The sequence below is a fragment of the Dermacentor variabilis genome, chromosome 1 (genome assembly GCF_050947875.1).
Source record: "Dermacentor variabilis isolate Ectoservices chromosome 1, ASM5094787v1, whole genome shotgun sequence".
NCBI lineage: Eukaryota > Metazoa > Arthropoda > Arachnida > Ixodida > Ixodidae > Dermacentor > Dermacentor variabilis.
The window spans coordinates 125772288-125789851 of record NC_134568.1 but is presented as its reverse complement, the minus strand read 5'-3'; the positions used below and the strand labels follow the sequence as shown (position 1 = coordinate 125789851).

General features: G+C 42.2%; 1 protein-coding gene across 2 annotated transcripts in view; it reads right to left on the bottom strand.

Annotated features, from left to right (window-relative positions):
* The window catches only part of LOC142584431 (STAM-binding protein-like), a 74580-nt gene that overhangs the window by 50542 nt on the left and 6474 nt on the right, over window positions 1-17564 (bottom strand). For both annotated transcript variants that reach the window (XR_012828787.1, XM_075694586.1), the window contains exon 4: window positions 10408-10500. Coding sequence is in view for 1 of the 2 variants with exons in the window: in XM_075694586.1 (XP_075550701.1) it covers window positions 10408-10500 (93 nt within the window). In the remaining variant the exon portion in view is untranslated. The remainder of the gene's footprint in view (window positions 1-10407; window positions 10501-17564) is intronic.

Genomic DNA, 17564 nt, shown 5'->3' with positions numbered 1-17564 from the left:
TTTTCTTCAACTGTGAGGCTTGTCTTTCGAGGAACCCGTATGGATTTCCTTTGTAACAATTGCTACGAACAGGTGGATGTCCGATTTTCCCTTTATTAAGTATTAAACTTGAATTGGATTGTGGGGCTGTACGTTCTAAAACCACACTCGGATTATGAGGCAAGCTGTAGTGGCGGACTCCAGATTAATTTTGACACCGTGATGTTCTTTAATGTGTCCGAAAATCTAAGTGCATATGCGTTTTCTATTTTGTCCCTGTCGAAATGCGGCTGCCGCGATTAGGATCAAATCCACGACCTCTAGCAATGCCATAGCCACAAAGCTAATGCGGCAGCTACAGAAGTGTTGATTTCACGGTCGACCGCTTCCGTAGACCTCCTGGACCCTGCAGTGCGCTTTAATTAATGCGGCTCTGCTTCTGCACACCCTGCGTAAGTTGCCCGCTTGACATATTTGCATGGCGTTTATTTTTCAGAAATAGCAGCAATGTACTGTACCGTATCTTGAACTTAAGCTTATCCTGTTTCCCCGCAACAGCTGTCAAATAGTAGTGGGGTTTCCTTGCCTTCTCACATCACCTCCCCCTCTCTTATCTTGGAACTGCCTCTTCTCCCTTTCCTTCTCCTCTCTGAAGTTCTATCTACGTCCCCTCTGACCTCGCACGTTAGTAGAAAGGAAGTGCTGAAGTTTCTGCAATGCTTCTGATGGGAGTCACAGATAATTATAGCTGTCAAGCGGCTAATGTGGCGATGGCCAGGGAGCTCCAGAGGGCATTGTGCCCATTCGACGTGGTGGGGTGAAAACGAGTTTCTCCTGTGGCCTTTTCTCTCTTACTGGCGCTGTCATCTATATACATGCTCTGAACCACGCCCCTACGGACGCAGTGTGCACGACAGCAGCCCATAGCAGCAGCAGCAGCAGCAGTGGGAAAGTCGAAGGAAGAGGCAAAGAAAGGTTCGCTTTAATAGGTTGGACATTGACACAGTAAATTCACTAACAAGTGTGGAAGCACAAAAAAAACGCCATGAATACAGTTTACCAGTGGTGGCAAAAATCAGCACGATGGCACATACTCAATGGCAGAGGATGATGCCCGGCAAGCTGCAGATGTTATCCAAGAATTGTGTGTACTGCAGGACTGATTGCCTTTATGTAATGCCATATCTTCCAGGATACTTGTACTGCCTGTGAGGCTGTATAATTAGGAATATTGAGGCCAAGCCCTTCCTATGTTTGTTTAAAATTATAATAGTGCATATTGTAAGTTTCCTGTTTATTGTGCTGTGCATACTGTACTCATCTGGTACAATTGCTTTGCTCTTCTCAAGTTCGCAAACAGATTTTTATCACTCAGCCTTGCCATGTGTTATGGGCTACTGTTACGTAATATATTGTTTTCTTTTACATAGAAGTTCTGCGGAAACCCGCAAGGTGGAGAGAAGTAATGAATAAAGGGAAAATCAGACATCCACCCGTTCGTAGCAATTGCTACAAAGGAAACCCATACGGATTCCTCGAAAGAAAAGCCTCATAGTTGAAGAAAAATTCGTCCTGGTCCGGGACTCGAACCCGGGACCACCGCCTTTCCGGGGCAGCCGCTCTACCATCTGAGCTAACCAGACGGCTAGCAGATGGCAGGGCGAAGTCGAATTTGTCGACAACATGAAGCAATTAAAGGCAAGTTTTTTACATAGAAGTTCTGCGGAAACCCGCAAGGTGGAGAGAAGTAATGAATAAAGGGAAAATCAGACATCCACCCGTTCGTAGCAATTGCTACAAAGGAAACCCCTACGGATTCCTCGAAAGAAAAGCCTCATAGTTGATGAGGTTTCCTCATGGGTTTCCTTTGTAGCAATTGCTACGAACAGGTGGATGTCTGATTTTCCCTTTATTTATTGTTTTCTTTGTTCACCAATGTGGTTGATTGTATGCTTAGAAGTACGCTAAAATCTCTATTATAGGACATGTGTAACAAATGCTATTCTACATTGTTTCATTCATTGCAAACATGCAATTTCGTTGAGATATGTTCAAACATTTAATGGCACATTGCAATTTATGTGCACGGAAAAGTTTTGCACTCCGTACAAACCGCACGGCTTTAGTCTATGTCACTGTTTTGTTTGCGTGATGTGGAAGAGTGCACTCTGCTTCATTTTTCTATTGTACTGTATTTTGCTTATCAACACATGACACAGTGAAATATGTATTGCTCATGTTTTTTTTCTGCTAGTCTGTTGTTGGGTTTTGTTTAATCAATGTTCTTAATGATCGTGTACTCTTATGAACTTTCTTACCAGGCATTCATGGCTTTCACATGTCTGCATGTGTATAGCTTCATCAAAATTATTTTTTTAAATAGAATTAACATCCAAAAATCTTTCAAGTGTTTCTGTGATAACTGTGTGTTCATAAGCCTGAAGTTGATGTTAGTTTACTAATGTCAGCCTTTTGGTTAAGGTATCTTTTAGAAATGTAATTTTTGCATCTAATGAATCAATCAGACCACTGGCCATCCTCCATGCCACTGCATGGTAATTAAATGTGGTTTGCAAACATGACAATAAAATACAATATAGAAAATCTTGGCATAGGGCTACAGAATAGGCACCAAAATTCCTATATTTTCTTCTCAGTGTCGATGAGGCAATTTTTTTTTTTTTTACAGTTGCACATTTTGCTAACAATTCCAGTTTCATTTCATAAGCCTTTGGATACGCCCATAAAGTATATGTAGTTCATTTTTTACATGTTTACAGAGAAATGATGCATTTGCAGCTCCTCTTTTGTAGGCACGTAAGCCTTGATGCTTTGCGAAAACTAAGCCTGCCCTAAATTGTTGGAATCAAAACGGGAGCACATTTATTATTTGTTCATACACATTTCGCGTAGTTGCCTGCAAGAAAACATGACTTGATAGCCGTGTTTAATCCTTCAAGATAATACACAATAAATGCGTTACATACCCAGAATACATGAAAAAAGTGCTTGAAAAAACATTTAGCTACTTTTAGCTCCTTGCTGGTGCTTTTTGCTACTTTGAGCTACTTTCACATTGCTATCTAGCTACTTTTGCTCGCCGACATTTAGCACCACTGGCCAGAACACTTTGTGCCTTTGAATCCTTTATTCTTGCATTTACCGCTGTACATAGCACCGCGTTGGCCGCGTGCCTCCATGACTGTGTATTCACCATCCACAATCACGTCGATAGTGGCTGTGGTTTCGTCTGTAGCGGTTGCGGCAATAGTTTTGCTTTGACTCTGTGTGCGCTTTGGCTAGAGTGTACTAGACAATGGTCGAGTGGGCCAAACGGCACTCTCCCGCTGAGGCGCCACATGTGGAAAAATTTTGCGAGGGCGCTGCAGCCGAACTCGATTGGGGCGGAGATGCATTTCGCAGAATATTCAACGCAATTTTGCTGCGGGCGCTGAGACCAATTGCGCACATACTCTTATAACAGTGCTTTATTTGAACTGCAAATTTATATTGATGCCTTTTTGCTACGTACATATCTGAGACATGAGTGATACAACATGACATCTTCAATTTTGATGTTATCAAGTGCACCGTCTGCAAGCAAGACGTTCGTTGCACAGACGCTGCCAGATGCCCAGTTTTTGTAGCAGAAAGTTTGTGCAGTAAAATTTTTTATGGTTTTACTTGCTTTGGTATGCTCATGACTCTTGTCGGCCATTACCAATTGTAGTTTTAGCCAGGTGAACTACTATATTTAAAACTTTTTTCTAAAAGTAACACGTAATTTTTGCCAAGGAAGCCATCTATCTGCAACATGAAGCTACATAAGAAAATTTTGTTGATATTGTGTCATTTTACGCACGCTTCTTGTCGGTGGAATATTGATCAGAGACAATTATCAAAGAAAGCACTATTATAGTGAAATAAACCAGGTTTATTAAGTGTGAGGCACGAAGAGATGCAGATTATCAAGATGACCAATGCACTTCTAGGTAAATCTAAGGGTACATAGACATATCCACAACATATATGTAAAAAAAATATTAGCAAATATTCTAAGTACACTGATTGAAAAAGTTAAAGCTCCCGACCGGAATAAGCATGTTTCTTTTAAAAGCTGCACCAGCCCCAGGTGAACCAATCGAGTTTCCGAGAAAAGGAATCAAGGCAATTAATGGAGGTTAATATGAACAACAGTGCTGGGGAAAAGATATTGCCTATGTACACAGAGTGAATCGGGGAGACCAGGAAGCCTTCACCAACGTAAGCTCCGTGGTTTGTCTGGCGATCTCCTTCAACGTGCCAGCAGGCGAAATGAAGTAGAAACATAATCTAATTGAATGGTATTTCCATTTCAGATCATATTCGACTTCAGAATTCACTATTAAAAATTATCGAATAGCCGTTTTCGTTGGAATATAATGCATAACAGCACGTTCGAAGTCTCGAAGATAAGGGGCCGACCCAAGTGAGGATTCTTATTCCGAATGATTGTGCTGCTGGAGATTTCCTGAGACCAGTTCCTAAGAGAATTAAAACACGGATGCTAATAGGTTCTACTGAACACGTTCCTAGCTGTCATTCAACATAACCGGCCCGTCTTGGGGCACCCTGTAAATCTGCTAGCTTGATTCAGGCAAGGAAAACATATTTTTGACAGTCTCACCACGTCTGCAACCCATTAAACTGGGTGCCCAATGTGGTACCACACTTCTTTAACGAACGCATCAGGTCTACACATCTCTACATGTTAGACCTGTTGTTCCTTTAATTGCTTCATTATTATCCTTATGATAGTGCATTGGTTAACTGAAAGCAGCCGTTTATAATAAAGAAGCTGCTTAGTTGAGCGGACGTCCAATTGGGAACGGCATTACATTTAGGTATGAAATATAAGACAAGCGTAACATGTTTTTCTCGGAAATGATACTCGAGAATAATTTTTTACAACCCTGAAAAAAAGTAAAAAAATGCAGCTACCTTTTCTTTCCTTTAATTAAACAAGTTCCGGCATTTCATGTCAGGCGATATGATCATGAGGCGCCCTGTGCAGTTCTCACCACCTGGGGTTATTTAATGTGCACCTAAACAGAAGTACACGAGTGTTTTTCCATTTTGTTCCCATCGAATTCCATGACCTGGTTTGAACCCGTGAGCTTGAGTTTAGCAGCGCAACACCATATCCACTATGTTGCCATCTGGGCTACATACGTAGTAGTCATATGCACCTATGTCATACACCATCATCATCATCAGCTTGGCTACGCCCACTGCAGGGCAAAGGCCTCTCCCATACTTCTCCAACTACCCCGGTCATGTGTTAATTGTAGCCATGTTGTCCCTGCAAACTTCTTAATCTCATCCATCCACCTAACTTTCTGCCACCCTTTGCTGCATTTCCCTTCCCTTGGAATCCAGTCCATAACCATTAATGACCACCGGTTATCTTCCCTCCTCATGACATGCCCTCCCGATGCCCATTTCTTCTTCTTGATTTCAACTAAGATGTCGTTAACTCGCGTTTGTTCCCTCACCCAATCTGCTCTATTCTTATCCCCTTCACGTTACAGCCATCATTCTTCTTTCCATAGCTCGCTGCGTCGTCCTCAATTTAAGTAGAACCCTTTTCGTAAGCCTCCAGGCTTCTGCCCCGTAGGTGAGTACTGGTAAGACAGCTGTTACACACTTTTCTCTTGAGGGATAATGGCAGCCTGCCGTTCATGATCGGAGAATGCCTGCCAAATGCACCCCAGCCCATTCTTATGGTTATTTCAGTGTTATGATCCAGATCCGCGGTTGCTAACTGCCCTAAGTAGATGTATTCCCTTACCACTTCCAGTGCCTCGCTACCTATCGTAAACTGCTGTTCTCTTCCGAGACTGTTAAACATTACTTTAGTTTTCTGCAAATTAATTTTTAGACCCACCCTTCTGCTTTGCCCATCCAGGTCAGTGAGCATGCATTGCAATTGGTACCTTGAGTTACTAAGCAAGGCAATATTATCAGCGAATTGCAAGTTACTAAGGTATTCTCCATTAACTTTTATCCCCAATTCTTTCCAATCCAGGGCTCTGAATACCTCCTGTAAACACGCTGTGAATAGCATTGGAGAGATCCTATCTCCCTGCCTGACGCCCTTCTTTATTGGGATTTTGTTGCTTTCTTTATGGAGGACTACGGTGGCTGTGGAGCCGCTATAGATATCTTTCAGTATTTTTACATACGGCTCGTCTACACCCTGATTCCGTAATGCCTCCATGACTGCTGAGGTTTCGACAGAATCAAATGCTTTCTCGTAATCAATGAAAGCTATATATAAGGGTTGGTTATATTCCGCACATTTCTCTATCACCTGATTGATTGTGTGAATATGGTCTATTGTTGAGTAGCCTTTACGGAATCCTGCCTGGTCCTTTGGTTGACAGAAGTCTGAGGTGTTCCTGATTCTATTTGCGATTACCTTAGTAAATACTTTGTAGACAATGGACAGTAAGCTGATCGGTCTATAATTTTTCAAGTCTTTGGCGTCCCTTTTCTTATCATACATATGCAGTCACTAGTCGTGAAGTCGTGAAGGCGCGCAGCTTTCGGCTGCGTGCCTTCATGACTGCATAGTCACCATCCACGATTACGTTGATAGTGGCCGCGGTTTCGTCCGCAGCCCTTTGTGGCAAATAGTAGTATCGTTTTGACTCCCCGTGTGCCTCGGCTGCGTGCCTTCATGGCTGCATAGTCACCATCCATGATCGCGTCGATAGCAGCTGCAGTTTCATACACAGCGGTTGCAGCAGTAGCTCCATTTTGACTCAGTGCGCACTTCGGCTGTGCGCCTTTATATGACTGCGCAATCGCCATCCACGATTGTGTCGATAGCAGCCACAGTTTCGTCTGCAGCCCTTAGCGGCAAACAGCAGTATCGTTCTGATTCCGCACGCGCCTCGGCTGCGTGGCTTCATGACTTCACAGTCACCATCCATGATCGTGACGATAGCAGCCGAGGTTTCGTATGCAGTGGTTGCGGCAGTAGTTCCGCTTTGACTTGGTGTGCGCTTCGGCTATGCACCTTTATATGACTGCGTAGTCGCCATTCACATTGCATCGATAGTGGCCGTGCTTTCATCTGCAGCCTTTGCAGCAAACAGTAGTTTCGTTTGGACTCAGTGCGCGCCTTGGCCGCATGCCTTCATAACTGCATAGTCGCCATCCATGATCGCATCGACAGCGGCCACAGTTTCGTCTGCAGCGATTGCGGCAAACAGTAGTTTTTTTACTCAGTGCAAAGCTGTCGAGGATGAAGAGCACCGTCAACATCACGATGGGCAGCGACCCGGCGGCACTGGCAAAAAAGTACAGGTGAAAAAATAATCGGGATGTGCGCACGGTAGTGAAAAGCATGTCTCAGATGAAGGTGCACACCACGGCCGCTCTGTGAAGGAAGTCACGAGGCCTTTGCCGCTAAAAGCGCTAATCAGTTACAAAGTGATAAGAACTACAGCTTCCACACTGCTTTTGTGCAAAATAGAAACGGAATTTTTTAATTCATTCAGTAAATAAAAGTGTGATGACGTGGTAAGCATTCGTTTATTGTTTTCTTGATACCCTCGTTAATTTGACATTCAGTTAATTCGGACATTTTTTTCGGTCCTGTGAAATCCGAATTAACGAGGTTTTGCTGAATACATATAGATTCACGATGCACGCTCCCCATACTCTCATTTCGTGTGCTCAAAAATTAAAATTATTTTTCCTATAGCATGACTGATGGTTTTGGGAAAGTTCACCAATCCTAGCTATGAGTTCCACTTTAATAATCTCTCTAACTTGCTGCTTACTTATCTTCCCGACAATCAAGGCTTTATCAAAAAATGGTTGACGACCACACACTCCACAATGAAGGTAAAGAAAGCGTCTATTTTTCTTGTCAACGTTGTTGGATAGTCTATCATTTACATGCCCATCTGTTTCACTTATATAGGCCTAACCACGTGACCAGTGTATGCAATAAATGGCATGCTCTGTGCAGCCAACAAACTAGTTCCTGTGTGCTTTTTCACAACTTTGATTAGTGGGAAAAGAGAGCCTGATGAGGTGGCATAGTCCTTGCAGTTTATAGGTGTAGGGCATATCACCTTCCCGTTGAGGTGCATGATTTTTCAAATTCTGAGAAACGCAGTGAATACACAAACTCACAGCATATTTTTTTGTTATTCTACAGCTGCAATAAATACATCACAATGTTTGCCACACTGTCTCCTCAGAAAGACCTCTGCTACAGCAACTGGAACATGGTGAAGATAGCGTGCACCCACTAAGCATCACATTTGCCTTAGAAATAAACATCAACGAGACATTACTTCTGCAGGACATGCAGAGCCACAACTTAACAGCTCTTTACTGCTTTTGAGTGGGCTGATTTATAAGGTAGTGGAGGCCTATTGGCACATGGCTCATACATCCAGCATGTACGGTCATCACGTAAATACAGTCCGATATCAAGGAAGTTAATGCTCCCATCAACAGACACCTTACGTGTTACTTCGAATGGGGCTAAGCCCTTCTTGGACAACGTTTAATATGGTAGTAGTCTCACATTTAAAGGAATGAGAACTCCAGCCACGTAAAAGCTAATAGTCATCAATGTGCCTAACAACCTTGATTGCATTTGTCTGGCCCAAGCATGAAGAAATCTTCGAGGGGGCAAATGAGATGCTTAGCAGATTCAGACTGTCCTCACCATGTTATAGTTGCCGTAGCAGAACTCCTTTTGAGGACAAGATGCGGGAAATGTCGTGGCACTTTGCCTGCAGCCATGGAAAAACAAGAATAGGCTGAAATTTCACTGCGTTGCTCACAACCGGAAAAAAAATTACCATGAACTCTCCCATGAAGGTGGCATGTTCTGCACCCAATAAGCAACAGGGGTTATGCCACCTCAACAGGCCCTCTCTTTCTGCTCATTGAAATTGTGATAAAGCTTGTGTGAATAAGTTTGTTGGCAGCGCAGAGCATGTAATTTACTGAATACCCTTGTCACGTGGTCAGGTATAAATTCACCAAACAGGTAAATGAGTAAACGATATATTCGGAGTGCACTGCAACAGTGTTGACAAGAATGAAGGCTTTCTCAACCTTTCTTGTTGGCTGTCGACCATATTTAAAAAAAAAAGCACTTTTCTTTGCAAACCTCGCAGAGAGAGAGATAAAACTTTGTTATGTCCTTGATGGGGTTCAGGGGTGGCGGGGGTCGGGAGACTAACCCCCAATCCCCCCTTCCTCAGACGGCGGCCAGTCCTTGCTTTCTGGCGGCGTCTTCGGCCATCCGGACGGCCCAGAGCTGCTCCTCTGGGTCCAAGCTGAGCAGCAATGTCTCCCACTGCTCGGCCGTAGTTATGCGTGTGTTAGTGTGGGAGGTGTTGGTGGGTGAGGCTTTGGCAGAGTTTTCATGACCATGGGTGCTACGTGGCTCTTGCCAAATAAGCCAACCATTCACAGCGAAGGACGCGCATGATGTCACCGCCACTGGGTTCCTTGCACCACCACCACATGACACTCCCATCCGTGGCAGTGGCATTGCGCGGTGGCGGCCGTACTGGGAAAAGAATGTACACAGAGTCGTGTTTCGACTCTTTATGCACTCGTAGAAAGCTTCCCTGTATGTAGATTCGAACTCATTGGATCTGCTGTTTATTTTTTTTTTTTTTTATAAAACCACGATTGTCAGGAAAAACAGTAACCAGCTAATCGGAGATTACTGAAGTGGAACTGATAGCTAGGCTATCATCAATAACGTTGTCAGAAAAAGAACTCGGAATTTTTGAGAACCCGATATACAAAACATTTTTTAAAATTAAATTCTGGGGTTTCATGTGCGAAAGCCACAATCTTATTACGAGGCATGCCATATTGGAGGGCTCAGTATCAATTCTGACCACCAGGCATTCTTTAACGTGCACCCAATGCATGGTACACAAGCGTTCTTGCATTCCTCCCCCATCGGCATGCAGCCGCCACAGCCAGGGTTAAACCCGAGACCTTGAGCTCAGCAGCGCAATGCCATAAACCCTAGGCTACTGCGGCAGGTAATACAAAATATTAATGGGTGAATCTATATGTATAGCAAGATTTATCTCGGTAAACAATGAGTTAAAAGCCAGTGCTCAATGAGTCGTCTCTTTTATGTCTTGTTTATCGCGCAATACATATATGAAGTGATGATACACCAACTCGCCTAAACCGCTACACATTTGAACACGAACTGTACCATAACCAACAAACATTGCAATAGCAATGCTGAATGCTCCACAAGCACAATTCAAAAGTGAAGAGAGGTTTCTCTTGCACATAAATCCTACATAAGACAGATCAATGTACAGGGAATAAAAAAATCCTTATAGCTCATACTCAATTTACTCAGTAAAAGGAACTTGCCTTGTTTTTTTGTAGAATTTTGTACTCTTGGGTGTACTTTTCTAGGAGTTCAGCTTTCAATTTTTCCGCAATAGGAAAAACTTCTTTTAATTTCTGCAAGAAAAGATCGAGAGCAAGGAGCAGTAAACATGTCTGGCCTGTAACATGCACACATAAAATCAGAATGAGTAATATAACAGGCCTGCAATGTGCACTCAACACCAGAATAAGCAAATTAAAAATTATTGTCTTAATAAATTCAAGCAATTTAGACAGATACAGCAGAACCATGTTATAGTAAACTGATTAGGCCCAAACAAGCAGTTTACTATATTGTAAGTGTTATAATCAGGGAAGTCCCTCCAAATACATATTCCAGTCAGCAAGGTAGCTTTAGACAAAATAAATATAGCCTTAGATGTATCAAATGTTTACAGGCCATGAACAAATGGCATAAAGTTAAAACATCAAAGTTCTAACATTATGAATTCATGATGAAATCCATGAACTTTGGACAAAATAGTTACAGTGTCGTGTTGGTTGAAGACCCCTTTACCCTCAATCTTTAGCAAGCACAGTCTTTTTCACCAAGGCCTGGCTGGGCCTGCACATTGCACCAATTCATTTCCTTCAATTCTTTTATTACCTGTCACATGCAAGCCCCTGATGAAGGATGAAAAGAATAAAAACACAAAAGAATTGCCACAAGGTAAAGCACTCGGTCATTCCAGCAGGAGAACCACACAAAGTGCACAATACTTATGCAGAGAAAAATGCTTAGCTCTGGGGGAGGTGCGAGAACCACACTACAAAATTTTTCAAACCATCTGAATTGATGCCACCACCATATCCACAGAATACAAAGCTGCAATCATAAGCTTAACTAGCAACGCCACCCAAACAGAAGGTTGCCAGAAAGCAGCTCCATAAGTTATAACATGCCAACTGCTGGTGCTCAAACTCTGACCTCAGCTTAGCACTCGAGTCACGTATCTGGATTATAAATGGCACCACAAAGGGCGTTGGTGCTTACCATAGTAAGTTTGTTGAAATTGGCTGTTTACTAGACTTCTTTTTTTCCTTTTTTTTCTTTTCTTTTTCTGTTTACTGGTCTCTTTCTCCTTTTTCTTTTTTTTTTGCTTTTTTTTTTGCAAAATGACGCATAGAAGAATTCCATCGAGGATCTGGGCTTTGGTTTACAATAAGCAGAGTAACAGAGATAATCGCAATAATGTTAGATCAATACTATGTGAAGGCATAACTCTGCTGATGGCACCTTATTCACAGCAGTGCTGAAGTAGTTTGAAAAGACATATAATAACCTGAATTTGAGCAGTGACAGCCTGCAGATCAAATCGCACTCGAAAGACGCTGACCAAACACAGTTAACATTGTTGCATGTCGACTTTTCATGCTTCAACCAACTTAGCATATTGCCTATTAATGGTTATTTCTACAAACTTATCTAAACTGAAGTTCGCCTGTTATGACCCTTTTAACTTTTTGCTATTAATGATGTGTTGCTGAACAAAAGCTTCTGAGAAGAGGCACGGTTGTGCAGGATGTTTCATGGGCACATTATGTTGTAGAAAATGTAATGTTACAGCCTGAATCATCAGTCAGCTTTACACTAGCCCCTGCACTAGAACAGTCCACAACAACTTTGGTATCTAAATTTCTATAGCAATCAAAACACCTAGATCAGAACTTCATGAAAATTTGCACGTTATCTGCAATTACAAAGCTGCTTTTCTGTATTTACCTATTCTAGACGCTAATAGAAAAATAACGCTGGGCTATATTAGTAAAAATTAAATTCTAGGTTTTAACCTGTCAAAACCACAATACAACTATGAGTAAGTGTGGGACTCCAGATTAATTCTGATTACCTGAGGTTCTTTAATGTGCCCCCAATGAACGGTACATGGGCGTTTTTAGATTTCGCACGTATCAAGATGCGGACAAGATTTGATCCAGCACCCTGAGGTGGAAATTACAATTCAATCACACCAAAGGGACACACTTACCATAAGTTAATAAGGCTTGATAGGCCAAAAAAGACAAAAATAAGAAGATTGGCGACATTGCTTGGAAGTTTTTACACCTGCTCATTCTCACGCCACAGATTTTGACAGCACCACTCAGGCCTAGTTATTTTTTTATACAAAACAATGCATTGCACTGTATTTGACAGGAGCCGAAGACTGAACTAGGCAAGCTCAGAGAACTTTTCATGTGCCACAATGACCCAAATAATAGAAAATATTTTGAAACTCGTGACGTCACACTGATGTACAGGCTCTCGGTTCTGGTGCAAAATTTTCAAAAATGGAAGTTGGACCTTCATATACTTTTCGAATAATCAATCTCTTGCGGCTAAATTAACGAAAATAGAGTTTAGAAAGATCACTTTACCTGTCAAAACTGATTTAGTGTTTCTATTTAATGTCCCTTAAACTCTTTTGTTACCGCTAGAAATGTGATCATTTTTGGCACTTTCAAGTTTTCACATATTCCAAGGTGTAGTAGTTCCAATGTATCACTGGTGCTTTGAATGTATGTATAGCAGCAATAATTGCCAAGACAATTTTTGAGAATTTTTATTTGGAACTTCAATGAAGCACCTCAAGGAACATGAATAAAATTAATAATTTGGTATTTTCAGTATAAGTACTGAGAGTTAGAAGTTCTGAAGTATACAAAATATGCACCTGGTTCCTAGATCCCAACTTTTGCAAGTCAGATCATGCAATGAAACTATCAATATTTGTAGGCATCGATACTAGCCATAGTAATGCCCATGCTATGCGGGATGGCAAAGAAGTAGCTTCGCAAATGTTAAAACAGGTAAGTTCTTATTGTACAGGGAGCATTTGTTTTTTACTCATTGCAGCAGGCATGTGGTTTGTTTTTTACTGCGTTCTTTAGACTCGTGAAGAAATGGTTTACAGGTTAGGGAGCATGCAGATGCCTCCTCATAACTTATTACTACGTCTGATTACCTCTTCTGTGCAAGCAAGGTGGTCTAGTGTGCGTTCAACTGACTGGCGCTGGAGCCTCCACATGCTTTGTTTAGTTCTGGTACGGTGCTGTGAAATGATGTGGCGTGTTGCACAATATTGTACCGTAATAAGGGCGCCTGCACAGGCGGCGTTCAAAATGCAAGAGATTAGACAGCTGGTAAAGCTTCAGTCGGATGTGTGTTCTGCCGCGTGTTGCCCTCCCTGAAACGCTGCTTTCTGCAGCTGACGGCAGGCAGCGACACAAATTTATGCTTGCGCCATCACGGCAGCAGCTTGCATGCTCATAAGTGCAGGCAAATTTGCATTTTTTTTCTTAAAAAACCAGGCAATTAACTGTGCCAAGTGTTACACTAAATGAAGTCAACGCCAAAATGTGATCGTTCTGTAAAATTTGACAAAGAACAGCACAGCAATGAGCGCAAACTCTTTTTTTCGAACATGCACAGCGAAATATTCAGGACCTTGTATTATCTACCAACTAGCTAAACTTCAAGATCCCGCTTGGGGTTCCTTTAACTATGGCAATACAAAAATATTGCAAGTCATGTATTACACTGCCACATTTGTAGTTGCTTCAAGTAAATATTTTGCAACTTTCAACCCTAAATGAGATCATTTGTGGAGGCCAAAGTTCACAGCGATTTTAATGGATGCTGCAGAAGATAGGTTCAGGGTTAATTTTGACTGAACAAAGTCACATGCATTTAGATTTTGGTATTCTTGCATTGCATCATTAATTAAATGTAGCTGCCGCATCTTGGAACTGCAGCAGTGACCTTGTGCTCAGCAGCAGAACAGCTCTGCCACTGATCCAGCATAGGGGGTATTTGGAGAAAACCAGGTTAGAAAAAAGCCAGGCAGGTTAGTGAGGGCTAGGATTCATCTCAATTTGAAGAGAGAAAGAGCTAAATTGGCCAAGAAGAAACAGGTCAACTTAGAGGCAGTAAAGGTAAAAGCAGACAAATTCAGGCGGGTACTTGCTAACAAATATGCAGCCTTAGCACAGAGAGATGAAGATGACAGAGAGGTAATGAATGAAACCATAACTAGACTGGTTTCAGAGGCAGCAACTGAAGTGGGAGGCAAGGCACTGAGGCAACCAGTAGGCAAACTCTCCCAAGTAACAAAGGACCTAATAAAGAAATGACAAAAAAATGATAGTGCCCAACTCAAAAGATAGGATGGTATTCACAGAACTGTCAAAACTGATCAACAAGGCGAAAATAAGGGATATTCGAAACTATAGCATGAGAAAGCTGATGTCGGTGAGAACAAAACGTGGCATAGGACAAACCAAGATGTATGCACTGGAAGATAACCAGGATAATATCATCACCAATCTCGAAGATACAGTAAAGCAGCAGAAGAATTCTATACTGACCTATATAGTACCCAGAGGAGTCAGGATACCTCAGTTAGAAACAGTAATGAACAGGATACAGGAACTCCTCCTATAACTAGTGATGAGGTCAGAAGGGCCTTGCAAGACATGAAACGAGGAAGGGCGGCAGGAGAAGATGGAATAACAGTCGATTTAATCTAAGATGAAAGAGACATAATGCTTGAACTGGCGGCTCTTTATACGAAATGTTTACAGACTGCAAGGGTCCCAGAAAACTGGAAGAATGCCAACATTATACTAATCCACCAATAGGGAGACCTTAAAGAGTGGAAAAATTATAGACCCATTAGCTTACTCCCAGTAATAAAACATTTACCAAAATAACCTCCAACAGAATAAGGGCAACTCTGGACTTTAGTCAACCAACGGAACAGGCTGGCTTCAGGAAGGGATACTCTACAATGGATCATATCCGCGTCATCAATCAGGTTATCGAGAAATCCGCAGAGTACAATAAGCCTCTGTATATGGCTTTCATAGATTACGAAAAGGCATTTGATTCAGTAGAGATACCAGCAGTCATAGAGGCATTACATAATAAAGGAGGGTAAAAGCAGACAAATTCAGGCTGGTACTGCTTACGTAAATACCTTGGAAAATATCTACAGAGGTTCTACAGCTACCTTAATTCTACACAAGAGAAGCAGGAAGATACCTATGAAGAAAGACAGGGTCAGACAGGGAGACAAAATCTCTCCAATGTTATTCGCTGCGTGCTTGGAAGAAGTATTCAAGCTATTAAACTGGGAAAGCTTAGGAGTAAAGATCGACGGCAAATACCTCAACAACCTTTGGTTTGCCGATGACATTGTTCTATTCAGCAACAATGCAGACGAGCTACAACAAATGATTGAGGACCTTAACAGGGAAAGTGTAAGAGTGGGACTGAAGATTAATATACAGAAGACAAAGATAATGATAAATAACCTGGCTAGGGAACAAGATTTCAAGATCGCAGGCCAGCCTCTAGAGTCTGTGAAGGAGTATGTTTACCTAGGTCAACTAATCACAGGGAACCCGGACCATGACAAGGAAATTCACAGAATAAAAATGGGTTGGATCGCATACGGCAGACATCGTGAGCTCCTAAATGGGAGCTTACCGTTATCATTGAAAAGGAAAGTATACAATCAGTGCATTTTACCGGTGCTGACATACGGCGCAGAGACTTGGAGACGGACAAAGAAGCTTGAGAACAAGTTAAGGACCGCGCAAAGAGCGATGGAATGAAGAATGCTAGGCATAACTTTAAGAGACAGAAAGAGAGCAGTTTGGATCAGAGAGCAAACGGGCATAGACGATATTCTAATAGACATTAAGAGAAAAAAAATGGCGCTGGGCAGGTCATGTAATGCGCAGACTAGATAACCGTTGGACCATTAGGGTAACAGAATGGGTACCAAGAGAAGGGAAGCGCAGTAGAGGATGGCAGAAGACTAGATGGAGTGACGGAAATTCGCGGGCGCTAGTTGTAATCGGTTGGCGCAGGACAGGGGTAATTGGAGATCGCAGGGAGAGGCCTTCGTCCTGCAGTGGACATAAAACAGGCTGATGATGACCCACCGTGGTTGCTGAGCACGAGGTCGCGGGATCGAATCCTGGCCACGGCGGCCGCATTTCGATGGGGGCGAAGTGCGAAAACACCAGTGTGCTTAGATTTAGGTGCACGTTAAAGAACCTCAGGTGGTCGAAATTTCCGGAGTCCTCCACTACGGCGTGCCTCATAATCAGATAGTGGTTTTGGCATGTAAAACCCCATAATTTATTTTTTTTTAGGCTGATGATGATGATGAATGCTAACTTAAGATAGCCCAGAATGATGCTGAACTACGTTTATGGTGAACATACCTCAGTCGATACATTAGTATAAACAAGTCAGTTATTCAGGCTCTCTATGATATGCTACTGGCCTAATTCTTATGGTCATAGACTTATTTATGTTACAACTAACAAAACAAGCTAAGTATATCAGTATCAATTCATAACGGAAGCATGTAACAGTACGCTAACGTATACAATTCAAAGGGTTTTACACAGACTAGCAGCACAGCGAGCTATGATGTATGCTACACTGAAGAACTCTAGAATAATTTTGACCAACTGAAGTTCTCTGACCAACACTTATGATGATTAACAGGTTTTCATGGCACAAGGGCCCCTCCTGGCCCGAGAGCACCACACACATGCTAATAATAAGCTGACAATGGTATATGAACTCTGGACATAACATGGCTGTAAAGAGGCCTAAAATGAGTCACCGTATAAATGCACAAAACATATAGTATGTATTAAAAATCTTACATTGACAAGTGAGGTGTGCTATGAAGATAAAAAAATGTTGCAAAGTGATCATAAACTAAAAACGTAACAGTTCGCGAGTAGCACTAATGCCTCACCCAAGCCCTGTAACGCAAGGGCCAGAAAGCATGTGCTTTTAAATGCTACTGTTGCATGCCGCGGCAGCCGCAGGTGAGAGGCTGTGTGTGCTACATATTGCTTGGGCGTATAACATGCAGGACGCGAACATCATTTTAATTAAGAAGCTAAGACTAATTTGCTGTCAAAACACGGTTCATTGCCAAGGAACATTGCTGGATGGAGTGGAATTTGCTGACAGTTTAGTAAAGTATTTCTTTTTTTTTTTCTCTGAGCTTCTAATTCATGACATTCCAGCAAGTCGTGGAAGATGGTCAGCATCTCACCACAACTTGTTGATCAGGTGGTTTACACCTGATCAACAGGTAAGCGTGTGT